Raw genomic sequence first — 15837 nt, 5'->3', positions numbered from 1 at the left:
CTTCCTGCTTGTTGTTGTTGTTGCTGTGTTGTTTTAGGTTTATTTTTTCTCGTTTATGCTTTGCGGTTGTTTGTAGGCTTTGAGGTATCGTAGAATAAACATGGTTTTCCCCAATGTTTGAATCTTAAATGGCGTGATCCTGGCTGTTACCCCTGAAGTCCTTGGGGAGATAACCTCGTCCTGGAGGTGGTACCAAAGAGCGACACTTGAGTTTACTTCAGGCAAAACACTACGAAAACAACTCAGACGTACTGATTGAGCTACGATTAGATACCTCCCCGTGAAAACTTAATGCCGCTGTTCATACGATTGGGCGGTAAGGTATCGTGTATGTCCCTTGATTGTGTTGGTCTTAACTAACCATGCTCGAGTGGAGAGACTCGGCCATCACTCTTTCCTCAAGCTAAACCAGAGTCTTCACGGTTCGATATCTTCCAACATCGCTAACTCGTTCAAGTTGTCTGTTTGTCATGCTCAGAATGTCTGCTTAATGACTCCTCCGCCTGGCCCCAGAATCATAGTTTGCTTGCCTGCTGAAATCTTGTGTCACCCTCACCTAGATCCCCCGCCTTTGCTACCCTATCAGAAGAACTCAAAAGGTCACAAGGGAAACAGACAACAAGAACGCAAGCACGAATTAAAAATCGAAAAAAAGGCAAGGACAATCTGAAGTGAACCATCCCAAAACGCCGGATGCACCATACACCTTGCACCAGACAAACACCTGCGCCATGCACCATGTGAGAATGGTATTCAGGCCAAACCACAAAGTTAAACGCCGTTTCCCAGTCTTTCCATCCTCCCATCCATCCAGCGACAAGTTCGAATAGGATTAGGTAGGTAGTGATGTATGAAGAATCATCATCAAAAATATGAAACCGGAGCTGGTTAAAGGTGTAGAGAAGGTTCATGTGACGAAAACTTTCATGCACTTCGCCTCTTCAAAAACCTCACCCGTGATCAGGTCCTTGTACTTCCCCTCCAGCCCGCTCTTGGCTGCATATTCCCTCAGCCTCTCCACACCGTAGATGCGATTGTTGGGAAGCATAATCAGGTCCTGATCTAGGAGACGGCTCTTGGAGTGATGGGCGTAGCGCACGTTGCGGGCCAGCTCATTCAGCTCTGTTGAGCAAGTTGGGCATACGCGCGTCATGCTCACGGCAGAGGTTCCGTGGAGATGATGATGCTTGTGGCGACCAGTAGCAGTACCGTTAACCCCGTTCGTGCCATTAGTGCCGTTAACGCCGTTTACTCCATTGACTCCGTCGACTCCGTCCATGTTCGTATCTTCTGCGCTTAACTGGGAGGCAGTGGTGGCATTGCCGGCGCCATGGCAGGCAGGCGTCTTCAAGGCAGAAAGCCCTGTGAAGAGTGCAATGTGAAGCAGAGGGGCATTGGGGAGGTTCAAAAGCTTCAAATAAGCATCTGTGAAGGCATCGGCCAGCTGATGCCAGCGCAGCGGGCTAAATTGCGAGGCATATTCCTCGATAGTCGTGTTGGGGCCATGGGCTAAGAGGCCACAGATAGTCTCTACCTCTTCCCGGTATTGGTCTGAAAAGGGAATGATATACTTGCGGGCGTGGTTGATGGCCTCGATCTTCTTGCCTGTGCGGACCATCTCGATGTATTGCTGGCAGCGGAGCATGAACTCCAGATTGGACTTGATTCATGTCAGACAAAGCAAAAGCCAAAGGTCAAACAAGGGGGTATGGTAGGACTACATACCTGCATCTTTCGCAATTCCTTCTTGTTCTCCTTGCACCATGTCAGAGCCTCTTGCACACTCCCTCCTCTGAGCGACCGTTGGATCTTGTCCATCGCCACAAAGGCATCGATATCAACGAGTTCATTGATCTCGGCATTTTTGGCCATCTCAACAGCAGTATCAAGATGGCCATGGCGCAGGCAGTAGTCGATCAAGTAGCGATTCAGGCGGCGGCGTGACCATGGCTCATACTTCACATCATCGACCGTCTTCAACGTCAGGAACTCACGGGTCTCGCGGCTCCTGGCAGCAATCTGATCAAAGTACCTATCCTCCTCCTGTGTGCTTGTTGCCAACTTGCGTTTCAGATTGTACAGCTTATTCTGGATCTGGGCCAGCTCTTTGTCGGCCTGTTGCTTCGACAACTTTCCATCAAAGGATTTTTGGGCAATATCTTTAAGGGTGTTCTTGATTTCTGTCGACTGAGTCTCAAAGGCTACGTGGAACGACCGGAAGTTTTTGCGCAGGAGTTCATATGGTAGACGCAGGAATTGTTGGTCCTATAGGCGTCAGCACAACTTCCGCCTAACCGCAACATGGCTGTGACCCAGGAGAAGCTGGCTGGGCACAGAGCGAAGGACAAGGCCAAAACATCACAGAATGAAGGGATTAATATGCAATACATACGAGGAGGAGTTGGCTGTCGTGGTTTATCTTAGAAGCTTCGTCCGCCATGGTTGCAGCAGGTCGCAGCAGGACGAAGTGGAACTGGCTGTATGGTGATCGAACAGACAGCAGTAAAAGCCTTCCATAAAATGGGAGAATGTGGCAAAAGCGCTCGTGCGTTGGGGTCTGAGCGATTGGTAGTATTATGTCCGCACGTGTGGGAAACGGCCACAGTCAATCAACCATTGCCCAACGGCATGAGTTTCTGAGTTGGCGTGCTTGCATCAGACGTAGTCCGGAACCGTGGAGGTGGTCCAGTCTTATACGACGTAAGGCAAGGTGCAGAGCACCGGTGGATAAGAGCTTCCCGATAACGTTATCGATGGAGCCAGCCAATGGATTAACCTACGGCGGGGCGAGGGGCTCTGACACACAGCGCTGTCGCCATTCCCCCAAGCCATCCTCCATGTTATGCCTCGCTTGCCCTTGCGGCTCACTAGGCCCCAGCCCACCGGGCTTGCAGGGTCTAACGGTACGTAGCTGTTGGCCGAGCTTCCCCGAGCATCCCGGGGGACTGAGTCCCTAGTCGACGCTCTGAAGTGTTCTACGATACGTATCTACCTATTGGAGGTGGCAGAAGCATGAAGTTGATATGTGGATAAGTAGGTGACACAGCCTCAGGCCACACGCCGTATCCAGTATATCTTCAGGCTTGTTTCGAGAGCATGCAAGTGCCTCGTGACATCCAGTAGAAACGGGTCGCCGTAAGAGCCGCGTGAGCGCAAAACAGCACGTCAAATCATGTGGCGGGCTTGTCTCACAGAAGGGTGGGGGGAACTAGTTCAGAGGGCTCGCACTTCCAAGCTCCTGGCCTTGCTCCGACGTTAAGTGTGGCCTCTTCGGGACTTATCTATTGACTGAAAGCGTATCAGAGATTCTGAGATGGTGGGCAGGTGGAAGGCCAGCCGCGCAACGAGGGGGTTCGCACTTCGCAGTCATAAAAGGTCCAGCCGAAGACAACACCGTTTCTGTTAGCCCCAAGTTTCGTAATTTCTCTTTGTTGGGCGCAGACAACGTATAAGGCGACTCGAACAACAAAACAGTCCTTTGTGTTCGACTCAATAATACACACCGGCGGATTGCCTGTTGCGGTGCTTGAACTTTGAGGTCCTCAACGTACCAAGTGAGGTGAGTCGCATGTTGGAACTACACACAAGATGGGACCAACCGATGAAAGACGCGGGGCCGGGACGATGCAGCTGACTGGCTGCGCATGCACAACAGAAGGTGGGCAAGGCAAAAAGCAGGGACCCAGTTGACGCGTGGGGCACCCAGCAGGCTGCAAGGCAAGGCAAAGACAAAGGCGAAGGCATCGGCTCGGCAAAACGTTGTGGTCCGTGCACCCCCAGCTTCAACTTCTTATTGATTGACCTCAGGCGCGGGCCCAGCCTTCCTGCTCACATGATCTCCGCTCTTCATTCAACTCACCAGCGACAACCACCAGCAATTGTCGAAAAAGTATATCGCAAGTCGAGTTTCAAGCTACAAGTACGTTTTCCTCTTTCAAAGCAATCGATTTTTCACTGCAAATCGACCCGCATCGTCATTTCGCCGCGTTTCCCCGCCTTCGTGGGTCCTGGCTGACCTTCTGCAGCGCCAACTCGTCACGTTTTCGGGCACGTTCTTCACATGACCTCGACCTTAGACCCGGCTGCCCCTAGTATTGAGAGTAAGGAGCTACCCCATTTCAGTCCCCCTTGTGAAAGTTCAATGAAAATCCCATCGCTAGCCTGCACGCCAGCGGTGAGAAGCGCGCCGATGTAATTGAGCTGATGAGAAAGTACCTATCGCCATCACTTGTCAACGCGCGACTTCGCTGCGCGTCGCTCACTCGCAGCTGTAGGCATAGCGCCATGCGCAGTGGCTACTTAGTAGCTAAGCGGCTCGCAGCTAAAGACTGAGGGGATAAGATGATTCCGGTTGAAGATTGGCCATCTTCATATTCTTTACTCACCAGCGCCTGACAGCGGCTTCAAGAGTGCTGGTGCGCCCCTCACTGCTGGCCGGCTGCTGTGCGAATTAGTTGGAGGGTTGGCGACCTAGGGCACACCTGTTTCCTAGAGCCCTGGAACAACCGACTGCAACTTTCGCTTGGGAGCTTGATTGTGCTAATCAACAAGCAGATAAACCAACTAGTCGAAAATCAGTCATGTCTACTCCGGTCGGAGTCCCTCATCCAGAGCTGCCCGCGGATCTAGCGACGAGCCCGGGTCAGAAGCGCAAGCGCGCAAGCGACTCTTCGTCGCCGGACACTCGTCGCTCGAAGCGTGGCGCTCCGGCTGCAACGATGGCAACCACTGAGTCGGATGCTAATCAAGCCGTGCAAGTTGCTCAGGCTCAGGCCGCTCAAGTTACTCAAACGGCACAGGCCGCCCAGTCCTTCTTGGACAACACTGTGAGCATTGCACAGGCTGCTCATGAGCATGTCAACGTCGACGACTTTAGCGCGCTTGCCCAGGCGACTGCCGCTGATCATAGCGAGACCACCGATGCTACCAACGCCACTAACACGGCGGCGGCTGCTCTGAACATGTACCCCAATCTCCATGTCTCGCAGCCTACTGCCGAGCCCTTCTCAAGCCAGCCGGCTCAGGAAGCTCACCAGGAGAACACCTTCAACCATTCTATTAATCAGCCAGCGCCTGCGGAGCCTATGCCTGTTGCCCAGCCCACGTCGATACCGGCGCCCGCGGCTCCAGCTCCGGCTAATGGGGTGCAACAGCATCCAGTTCAACAGCAGCAGCCTCAGGCGCCTCCTCACCCCCAGACGCATCCCCAATATAAGCCGCCCAACCCTAAGCCGGCTGTTGGTTCTGAGGAATGGCACAAGATGCGTAAGGACAATCACAAAGAAGGTAAGTCATCTGGATGCCATTCTCTTCAACTAGCTTCGCATGTTAACATAGCCGGCAGTTGAGCGTCGCCGTCGCGAGACAATTAACGAGGGCATTAACGAGCTCGCTAAGATTGTCCCTGGGTGCGAGAAAAACAAGGGCTCCATTCTGCAACGTGCCGTTGCCTTCATCCAGCAGCTGAAGGAAAATGAGGCGCAAAACATCGAGAAGTGGACCCTTGAGAAGCTGCTTACTGAGCAGGCTATCGCTGAGCTTAGTCAGTCGAATGACAAGCTGAAGCAGGAGTGTGAGCGCCTCTACCGGGAGCTCGATCACTGGAAGTCTCTTGCTCAGAGCGCTGGCCTGGGCTTACCTCCTCAGCAGCAGCAACAAGGCCAGCCACAAGGTCAACAGCAAGGCCAACCGCAGCCGGAGGAGCAGCCTCAGCCCGCAGCGCAGTCTCAGCAGACCTCGCAACCTCAGCAGCAAGCACAGACGCAGCAGGCGCCGGCTCCCTCCCAGCCTAAGGAGGAGCAGGTCGCCAGCAGTTAGGTACATCCTGGTGCCCTTAAGCTAGCCCCTGCTGCCAAGTCTCCCGCTAGCATTATTATTCCACATGCATCCATTTTGATCCCGGAGATTCAGGCTTCGGAGGCCGATGATGAAGCGGTGCTAACCAAGCTGGAAGAGGCCTTGACTGGTCTGCAGCAGTATCGGGAGGATCATCGCGATTTTCACTGGACCCCGCATCAAGTGAAGACTACCACACCCGTCGCGCCTCTTGCTACCGGTCCCACCACCTTTACCCTTCTCCCTCGTCTAGAGAGGTTGTCTCGCTTGATACCACGTGATGAGAAGATGCGGATGACAATCTCGTTGCGGTTCCCTCGGTCTTATGCGCTGCTGTTGTCGATTCCAGCGGCTCTCGCGTCGTTCATGGTACAGCAGTCGTCGTCGTCGGGTGGGCATGCATGTCGCCGTTGAAGTCAGCGGCCGGCATATCCGTGTTCGATGTTGTTCTTTCGGCTTAAGGTTTGGCATCGTCTTTATCTTCGCCTTCGAGGCTTGGTGACCCGGGCTTTCCTTGCGAGCGAGTTGCAGTTCAAGGGCCTAATCACTATATACCCGGGTTTTCATACTCTTTCACACGATGTTCTTCTATTGTTCTTTTGGCATTGTATGGGTAGGATGGTTGTTTGATGTTCCTGATTTCCTTATACTATGTTGGGGTGGTTCTAGTTGGCGTCTGAGCACTATTCACGGTCTACCTACAGCCAGAGTATCCCCGACTTGGAGCTTGGGCATCACGGGCGGTGGTTAGCACTGGGTGTCAGGTGGCGTTAGTCACGGTTTGTCTGAAGAAGTGACTTTTGCTCCGCATTTGGACTTGATAACAGCCATTTATGGCAATATGGTACTGGCGGGTCATTCTGGGTATATCTATGGCCAAAGGATCCTGAGAGAGAGATATGCGATCGATATCTCTCGGACTGTAGGGTCCATCTTCATCCTTTTTTTTTTGGCGGACTACCCACTGACAGTTACCCGCAAGCGATATTATTATGGTGTGGGAGTAGATACGGAATAGCAACTTTATTTATCAAAACTGCGTTGTCCCTGATGCAAAACCTCTAACTTGAGGACTTCTACCCCGCAGTGTAAGACCGTGGCAAATTGTCGCCCTGCTGCATGGCGACATGAAAGATGACATCTTTTAGTTGGTGGAGGATGCGTTAGCATCAGGCCACTGCCGCGAACAGAATCCTACAGTAGCTGCTGTAAAACAATCCTTCCGCTGCCCCCTTAGATATATTGTGTATAAGAGCGATTGGGGGCCCGGGCGGAAGGGCAATGCGAGGGGCCCAGTCGGCTGGCGAGGCAGCGGGCCGAGGTGAATGTCACAACCCTTCGGTCCCTCTCATTGGGGACTAGGCAGATGTTATCAAGCCCAATCCCCAGCGATAAGTGAGGAGGCTGGACCACAGACGGTTTCATGAAAAGCGGGGCGGAAGCGGGGACGGGCAGGGCTGCCGTGACCCCCGACTGGTGCTGTGCTAAGAAACGCAACACGCGACTTGATCATGGCGCGAGCCCCGATCTCGCTGTTACAGCTTCGAGGTGATTGGAGATGAAGAAGTCGGCGTGACTTCGTGATAAGTATTAGGTACCTGGCTATGTAGGGAGGAGGGACTCCGAACCATGATGCGGGCAGAATGAGCATGGTCGAAACCCATTTCGAAGTATTCTGGAGCCTCAAGATACATGACCTGGGTTGAGCCTTTGTTAAAGCTTCCCTGAGTACTCGACGGTTGACAGCTTCGAGAACAAAGTCTGCCAGCCGTTGACGGCCAACTCCGCTGCATCCAGGATGGGGAACACCCGGCTTTTGCTTGGGCCTATCACCAGTGGCCACTGCAGCTTCCCCGCATCCAATCCCACTTAATCCAGTCTAACACTGGAAGGCTCGAAAAGGTCCCTGGCGTTGGAACCTGGAAGGGCCGATCCGGATTCCGGGCCCAGTTGAACTAAACATAAGCCGGTGATATCCTTTGGCAAACGGGGTAGATCTCCCTTTGGCCCCGGAGCTCCTCATCTGTGGCGGTCTCGCTGCCTATGTGGTCCTGCTGCAGTTAACGTTCCTCCGTTTTCCTTCTCTTCCCTTCAAAACACCGTGGTGGTCGCTATTCTGAAATCATAGAAGCTAACCAATTGCAATGATCACCACACCTTGACTGTTTGCTCATACCTACCTAGTTCATCTCCTTCTCCAGTTCATAATCACGGGGAAGGTCTGAGCACGACCACCCAGCAAAGAACAGAACCCAGGGAGAGTACTCGTACTCTACTAATCAAATCAACTTCACCATGTCGACAGCCAGAGCGTTCCGGGGCAGCAACGTCCTCCTGCGGGCCGCGAGGACAAGGCCGGTTGTTGCTCTTCCTCGCGAGTCTCGCCGCAGCTTCACCGCTTCAGCTCCGAGCCTGTCGAAGTTTTACGACAACTGGGAGCCTGAGGGTCCAACAGTCAAGACTGAGATCCCAGGTCCCAAGTCCCAGGAGCTCATCAATAAGCTCAACGAGGTCTTCGACACCCGGAGCTTGAACATGCTCACGGACTATTCTAAGAGCTCTGGTAACTACATTGCCGATGCTGACGGCAATGTCCTGCTGGATGTGTAAGTAAACCAACTGATTTTGGTTGATGGACAAACATTGACGTTTCTTCCAGTTATGCCCAGATTGCTTCCATTCCCCTCGGCTATAACAACCCAACTCTGCTGAAGGCCGCCCGCAGCGACGAGATGATCAACGGCATCATCAACCGCCCTGCCCTGGGCAACTTCCCACCTACCGACTGGGCTGATGTGCTCAAGTCCGGTATCCTCAAGGTTGCCCCGAAAGGTCTCAACCAAGTCTTTACTGCTATGGCTGGCTCCGACGCAAATGAGACTGCCTTCAAGGCTGCCTTCATGTGGCGCCGCCAACGTGACCGTGGCGGGTATAACGTTGAGTTCACTGAAGAGGAGCTGCAGTCTGCCATGGAGAACAAGGCGCCAGGTGCCTCAAATCTCTCCATCCTCAGCTTTAGGACTGCCTTCCACGGCCGTCTTTTCGGCACTCTTTCAACTACCCGATCCAAGCCTATCCACAAGATCGACATCCCAGCCTTTGACTGGCCCCAGGCCACTTTCCCCAAGCTGAAGTATCCGCTCGATCAGTTCGCGGCTGAGAACGCTGCCGCTGAGAAGGCCGCCCTGGAAGAGGTTGAGCACCTCATCCAGCACTATCACGTCCCCCCAGCTGCCGTCATCGTCGAGCCGATCCAGTCCGAAGGCGGCGACAACCACGCCTCTCCCGCCTTCTTCCGCGGCCTGCGCGAAATCACTCGCAAGCACGGCGTCCTGCTGATTGTAGACGAAGTCCAGACCGGTGTTGGCGCCACGGGTCGCTTCTGGGCCCACGAACACTGGGACTTGCCTCACCCCCCTGACATGGTCACTTTCAGCAAGAAGGCTCAGACCGCGGGTTATTACTTCGGCAACCCTGAGCTGCGCCCAAACAAGCCGTACCGCCAGTTCAACACGTGGATGGGAGACCCGGCGCGGGCCCTGCTCTTCCGCGCTATCATTGACGAGATTGAGCGGCTCGACCTTGTGCGCCATACTGCTAAGGTCGGTGACTACTTGTTCCAGAAGCTGGAAGATCTCGCGGTCAGGTTCCCGGGCCAGTTCGAGAACCTCCGCGGCAAAGGCATGGGTACCTTTATTGCGTTTGACCACCCGAACCGGGACGAGTTCCTTATTAAGGCGAAGAAGTTTGGCATTAATATCGGCGGTAGCGGACAGTCGGCTGTGCGATTGAGGCCGATGCTAGTGTTTGAGGAGAAGCATGCTGATATTCTGGTGGAGGCGTTGGAGAAGGTTGCGAAGACATTCTAAGGGGGCTTGGGGTATATGATTTTTCAAGAGCAGAAGGTCGGATAATTGATTGATGAGGTTTACTTGATGGAATTAGGGACATATTTGAGAGGCGTATATGGCTGGGTTGTCTTGAGGTTAAGTTAGCTAGAAGTAATTCTTAGTGATTTTTGACCGAATTATGAATACCGTTGCTTTCACATTTAACATATCCAAAAGCCCGGCCGAAGTGACGCCCTCAGAATGTACCAGACTAACCGCCGCTCTATTTGTGTTCTAACTCGTCACTATCGAGCTGTACGGCTTTGCCGATATGTACGGAGAATCGATGCAGAATCACCGTCAACACCATCGTCATGCCAGTCGAGAAACCACGCCATCAGCGAAACCTGTTGCCGGGTCCATGCATGGAACGGCTCCTGTATGTTAAATATTGGTATCGTTCAAGTATGGAACAGAAAAAGGTGGGCGAACAAAGGCTCTCCAGCCATATACCCATGTCGTGCTCCAGTAAGAGATTATGTGGTGGCATTCCAGTTCCCTCCTCCGCCTCGCTGACTCGCATTTCCTCCCTCACATTGCCCCCAACGTTTGTTCACATAGGTAATGTAGACACGAGTTGGTCACTATGGGCATGTTGTGAAGCCCGAGGGAGTAGACGGAGAAACAAAAAAAATCTTATGTATGTGGTAATGCTGTATATGCACCCAGTACGTTGTTGTGCAAAGTATTATTGCACCGCGGATCAGAGAAAAAACCTGTTAAAAAGGGTGACGAATATGAGATGGAAGAAAAATCAAGAATAAAGCATAGTAAAGTAAAATGACGTAAAAGCGCCTGTTTATGATCCGATCCTTCCTCATCCCGAGCTGGCCGCTTTTGGTCCTTGTTCCTAATCACCTCTCAAGGTAGGTAATTTTGGTTTTCACTCTAAAGTCAACAACGCAAAGTAGTTTGGGTGAAACCATCCCCAGATTTTGTTTCTTTGTTCCATGGCCTGCTTGTCCAAGTTCAAGAACGAAAAGATTATTTCAATGGCTCATCACAGCTTGCTTCTGCTGCTGTGCCTGTTCTTGCGGCGGCGGCCCATCATTATCCACGTCCATCGGCTCACCAGACACGGTAAACGACGCTGACCCGAGCTCAATACCAGCGTTCTTGGCAGCTGCGAGCCCGTTCTGCAGCTCTAGCTGCTTCCTCTTCGCCTCATCCTCCAAACGTTGGGCCTCCTCGTTCTCGCGCATTAGAGCCTCTTCCTGCTCGCGCATAGACCTCTCTTCCTCAGTCATGGGGATTTCAGCCGGGGGAGGAGGTGGTGGAGGCGGGCTTGGGATGACATCGTTGCCAGTGCCGTCATCTTCTTTGATACGTTTCACAGACGGCGGGTCGGATGAGGTAGCGGCATCCTCGTCTGCAGGGGAGCGCATGTCGTGATCACCATCCTGGTCGTCGTCGCGCTTACGCTTGCGTCCGGCCGAGCTGGTGCTCTGAGGGCTGCTGTTGGGGGCCTCCACATCGGACATGACCTCATCGACATCCTTGCCCAGAGTCCCAGTGGGCGTCGCGGTGTTCTGCTCTGTCTGGGAAGATTGCATGCCCTCCTTCGAGGTGTACTGTGCCTTTCTCTTTTGATACTCGAGGTATTTCTGCAGTGCGCGGTCAAAGAAGTCGTAGACATACTTGCGGACCTTCTTCGCCTGCTTGCTCGAGAGGGGAACCGTCGGGTCCTGGACTCTATTGTGCTTGTAATCCGAGGCAACAAGCTTCTTGTTCACATCGCGCGCGAACTTCTTAAGGTCTTCCCTGGGCAGTTTGCCATGGAACTTGTCCATGACATACTTGACGTGAGGAAAGAGCTAACCCTATGTCAGATATTCGATGCCCGGCTGTGAGAAGAAAACGCCCAGTACTTACTGTGTTCTCATAGATCTTCATCTGCTTCTCGATTGGTAGAGAACGCCACTTCTCCTTCTTCGGCTCCGTTGCAGGAGTGCTAGACCGCTGCGGAGTATGACCTGCTGATTGACGCGGGGTTGGCTCCTTCGTTAAGCTATCAATGATGTCCTGCAGGGCTTTTTGGTCCTGCTGAGCCTTGACGGATGGCTTGGGGGTTGTGATAGCAGGGGCAGTGGGGCGTTGCCACTGAACCTTGCCATTGACATCGTAAAAGTAGTATTTGCCAGTCTTCTTATCCACAGTGACAAACCAGCCCTCCGGCAAATTGGTCGGGGGCTTCCGAGGTCTCACTCCATTGTAATAGTTGGCATTTCGTTGAGGGATGTTGCTGCGGGGACCTGTCGGGATCACCACGTTCGCAAGAGGGTCCGCGGGCTTTGTGGGCTCCTCGCGATTGCTACGCCGTTCTTCCTCGAATGAATTAGCGATCGCTGACACCACGCGGCCGTCCTTCTTGCGTGGAATGCGGTAAGCTGTTTCCAACTTGTCCCATTCCTCAAGCAGCCGCTTGGCTTCGAAGGCCACACGCTCATCCGATGATGAGGCAAGAGGCTGCACAACTGCCTCGATGTTTGAGTCGGAGATTTTGTTCTTAGTGATACGGGGAAGGTTGTATAAGATGTCTAGAACCTGCAAAACCACGTTGTTGTCGTGTTTGAAGGCATTGAGCGTGCTCTTCAGGATCTGATAGCCGTGCATCCGCACCACTCTATGGCGCAAGTGATCGTCTTGAGTAGCCTGAAGGCGAGAGAGAAGTTTGACAGCAATCCATTTCTCCTTGCATTGCATGAGTGTGGCCATGACCTTGTTGACTCCATCCTCGTCAAGGGCCTTCGGCTGTAAGCTGTTGACATATTCCTCATCAGTCTCGGACGCCTTCTTCTTCCGGGGCTTTTTGGCGACAGTTGTATCCCAGCTGTCACCATCCTCAATGCCAAGCGCCTCGATGGTGGCGAGCGGCAATTTGGTTGCACGCTCTGTCTGCGTCTTGCCACCAATGAAGCCGACACAGTTCGGCTCACCGCAATAGCATGGTTGGGGGTCGGCACCATAGCGGTCAACATTGTAGTTAAACACCAGCTCCTCTCCAGCCTTGATGTACCGCGCGGCAAAAATGCCCATCCGCAGTTTGTCTCCAACCACCCATTTGTCGACGTAGCAGTTGGGGTTGCATGAGTGATTGCAAAAACGGCCCAGATTGCCCTTCTTGGTTGCATCCACAAACTCATTCTTCGTCAACGACATGAAGTAGAAGTGCTTGATCCCTTCTTTGTCATATTTGAGCATCCGACTCCGGAACGTCGGCTCGTTAATAACTTCGCCGACATACTCGTAGATAAAGTCGTTCGGCTGTAGATCAGTGTCTGCCCGGAGACCATAGCCCTTCTTCTCAGTCTTGATGACGGAGACTTTGGCATACTGCTTGCGCTGGAAGCGCTGGTTCTGACAACCTTCGCCACAATTGCAGTCGCCAATAACACACTCAATCTTGGTCGCACGATTGATACAGTCCGAGTCTTCACCGCAGGCGTGGTTCTTGCCGTCGCCTGCAGAAGGGGCAGCAAACCCCAAACGTTAGGGGGCTGACGTATTACGCAGAGACATGGGGAGCAAGAGAGAAAAAAAAAGCAGGGTGTGAAGCGTGGCACTGGTACTTACGCCAATCCTCAGCACAATCACAATCTAACGCATCATGGTCCGATGACCCCATGTTTCGAGAGCCGTAAAGGCAGTCGCTGATGACCTGGAACGTGCGACATGCTTCTTCTGTAGCATCTGGCAGGTGATTGAATAGCTGTGGCGGGTTGCGAGGAGGAAGTTTTGATGACTTTCGCGACGGCTTGGGCGCGACTCCGTTCTCTTGGGCCAACGCGCTATCATCAGCAGGCTTTGCATCGTCGGGGGACATCGTTGTGGCACTAGAAGATCGAGAGGCCGATTTTGAGCCGGTTGAAGTGGATGAATCACTCGCATCCTCCTTCTTGGACCGCGGCCCGTTTTGTTTTGTTCTCTCCTCGGACTTCGACCCCGCGGTCGGTCCTGAAGCACGGTCACTTGCCTCCATGGCAAACCTTGGAATGCGTGCGTGAAGCGCTGTTAAGAGCCGGAAGAGAGACAAGAAAGAAGTCGGAAAACAATGAAAAGGGTAGGCTGAGGTGCAGTGAGCGAACGCGGCCAGTGATCTAGGAATTGGGTGTGCTGAAAAAGCCCGGTCACATATGGGGGTCGGCTCAGACGACAAGTTCGGCAGTGGAAAAATCGAGAGACCTGCGCAAGGTGAGAAGGCGTGGAAATGGGGGGCTGAAAGTGTGAGCGAGGGAAAAAGAGAGGTATGTAGGTAGGCAAGAAGATCAGTTGGGTCGGTATACGGAGTAGCAGGACAGGTATTTGGGGAAGCTATTCTGCTTCTGCGCGCCAGGCTTGCGACATGGCAACGCAAAACTGACAGCGGGCCCTGGCGACGTAGGGGAACAAAAAGATCAGAGCTCAGTGAGGACGATGGTGGGATGCGACCGCAGCGCTTGTCGCCCCGTCCACTTTTCAATAAGGGGCCAAAAGCAAACTCTGGAGAACTTCAATACTCGTGGCAACGCTGCCTCACATCCGCACGAGGGTTGTCAATCGATCTCGTAGTCCACGTCGGGTTGCTAAAAACCGAAACCCCATCCCACCGAAGCGACCAGAGCGACATCCTGTCGAGCAAGGAGCGCGGATCGCGGCCGGCGCCAATCACAACTGTTCAGCCCAGGCCCATTGGCTGGCCCCACAACAGAACCTAAACAGCCCTTGGCCGCATCGTACACGTGATATCCAGTTCAGTCGGGCCGAAGATATTCCGTAACGTGGAAACGAGAGCACAGCTCTCGAGCACTCATCTGTCAGCCTATGGGATCAGTCCCAGGGCGTTGGCAGGTCATCAGCAGCGCGTCCAACTTGGCGAAATGACAAAACACATATGCAAAACAGAGGTCAGCTTTTGATGTGTAGAGTCCTCCGACATAGGGCAATCTCCTGGTGTTGGGTTTCAATCTTCTGGCTTTAAGTTAGCAATGCTAGCACTTGGCTAGGTTGGTCTTCAAAATTCTACCTATATGATGGAAGAGAATAGTAGCCTCTGCGCTGCGCTCTGGGCAAAACCATGCCACAAAACACGTGATATGGAATGGCTTCAAGAGACCTGGGTTGGTGAATGGCATTATCCTGACCTCCCATCCGTCTTGGTGCTGACAACTCAGGCATGTTAGTTTTGTGTCTGGCATTCATCTGTAGGCCTGATCACAAGGAATCAATATCATCCGACACTAGGGATGGACAGGGCATGATAGCATGGAAGTCAACTCGCTACCCAAGGTTCTTGTTTCCAACTAATGATGGGTAGTTCCTATAGAAGCTTGTGCTTCACAGAGTCACAGAAGCACAAGATTACCGGTGGGCTTTTCCTGCCGATGCCACTTCATCTTGCAGACGACACCGCCTTACAGCAATGCCCAAAGGTTGCTTTAGGCACATACGAGAGAGGTCATATAAGCTCCCATGTCGACCCGGTCTGCCCCTGTTGACTCCTGGAATTTCCCCTCATCCATCTCATCCAGATCTCTCCAAACAAAGAACGTTATCACCATTTTTTTTAGCTCTCACACGACCCACTGACGGAAGTGATGCGGCTCTATGCAAGTTCAGACTAACCATTAACTCTAAGTTTGTGCGATCGCCAACTGGCTTGCTGAACAATGCTATTGGCGAGCGCTGCCCATGATGCTAGCCAATGACAGGCGGGATGTTGGACGTTGTTAAGAGGTGGGTACTGGGGTGCTCGACCTGTGATGGTCCCAACTACAGTTTCACTGACTTGAGAAATCATCACTATTCTTTTTTTGGTTTCGTCACTTTCGAGCCAAAAATCTCTGTCTGATTTTGTACAACGGAGCTCGCGAGTTAGAATATGCCGCCTTCATGCTTTGAACTTTGACCAGGAGCTAAACTTCGACAACGGATCACACGATTGCTGCATACGGCCCGTGGTAAAATACCATACGGCTTACCGATTGTTATGGTTCTCGTGTCATTTCGACAATCAGAGAACGACTTGCTGTTTAAGATCATATTCACACCCTATCAAGCCAGAGGCATGAGGTAATGAAGTGGGTGGAGGGTCACACGGACATCCTCTGTGCGCCCAACGAAGTTGCCGCACGCT

The 15837-nt window shown here is 52.9% G+C and overlaps 4 protein-coding genes across 4 annotated transcripts; 2 read left to right on the top strand and 2 right to left on the bottom strand.

Annotated features, from left to right (window-relative positions):
- Positions 1-907: 907 nt before the first annotated feature.
- Positions 908-2440, bottom strand: CTHT_0025790 (uncharacterized protein; the record flags this gene model as incomplete). The annotated part of the gene is made up of 3 exons (XM_006692976.1): positions 908-1660; positions 1726-2265; positions 2393-2440. The coding sequence occupies 3 exons, from the start codon at positions 2438-2440 to the stop codon at positions 908-910; spliced, it is 1341 nt and encodes a 446-aa protein (XP_006693039.1).
- Positions 2441-4580: 2140 nt separating this feature from the next.
- On the top strand, positions 4581-5817 carry CTHT_0025780 (centromere-binding protein 1-like protein; the record flags this gene model as incomplete). Its single annotated transcript, XM_006692975.1, has 2 exons — positions 4581-5286; positions 5345-5817. 2 exons carry the CDS (start codon positions 4581-4583, stop codon positions 5815-5817), a joined length of 1179 nt encoding a protein of 392 aa, XP_006693038.1.
- Positions 5818-8130: 2313 nt separating this feature from the next.
- On the top strand, positions 8131-9704 carry CTHT_0025770 (4-aminobutyrate aminotransferase-like protein; the record flags this gene model as incomplete). The annotated part of the gene is made up of 2 exons (XM_006692974.1): positions 8131-8441; positions 8495-9704. The coding sequence occupies 2 exons, from the start codon at positions 8131-8133 to the stop codon at positions 9702-9704; spliced, it is 1521 nt and encodes a 506-aa protein (XP_006693037.1).
- A 1010-nt stretch (positions 9705-10714) lies between these two features.
- Positions 10715-13704, bottom strand: CTHT_0025760 (uncharacterized protein; the record flags this gene model as incomplete). Its single annotated transcript, XM_006692973.1, has 3 exons — positions 10715-11539; positions 11598-13186; positions 13299-13704. The coding sequence occupies 3 exons, from the start codon at positions 13702-13704 to the stop codon at positions 10715-10717; spliced, it is 2820 nt and encodes a 939-aa protein (XP_006693036.1).
- Positions 13705-15837: the final 2133 nt, after the last annotated feature.

Source organism: Thermochaetoides thermophila, assembly GCF_000221225.1.
Source record: "Thermochaetoides thermophila DSM 1495 unplaced genomic scaffold scf7180000011816, whole genome shotgun sequence".
Lineage (NCBI taxonomy): Eukaryota > Fungi > Ascomycota > Sordariomycetes > Sordariales > Chaetomiaceae > Thermochaetoides > Thermochaetoides thermophila.
The sequence above is the reverse complement of the archived record's forward strand: the minus strand, read 5'-3'. Positions and strand labels throughout refer to the sequence as shown.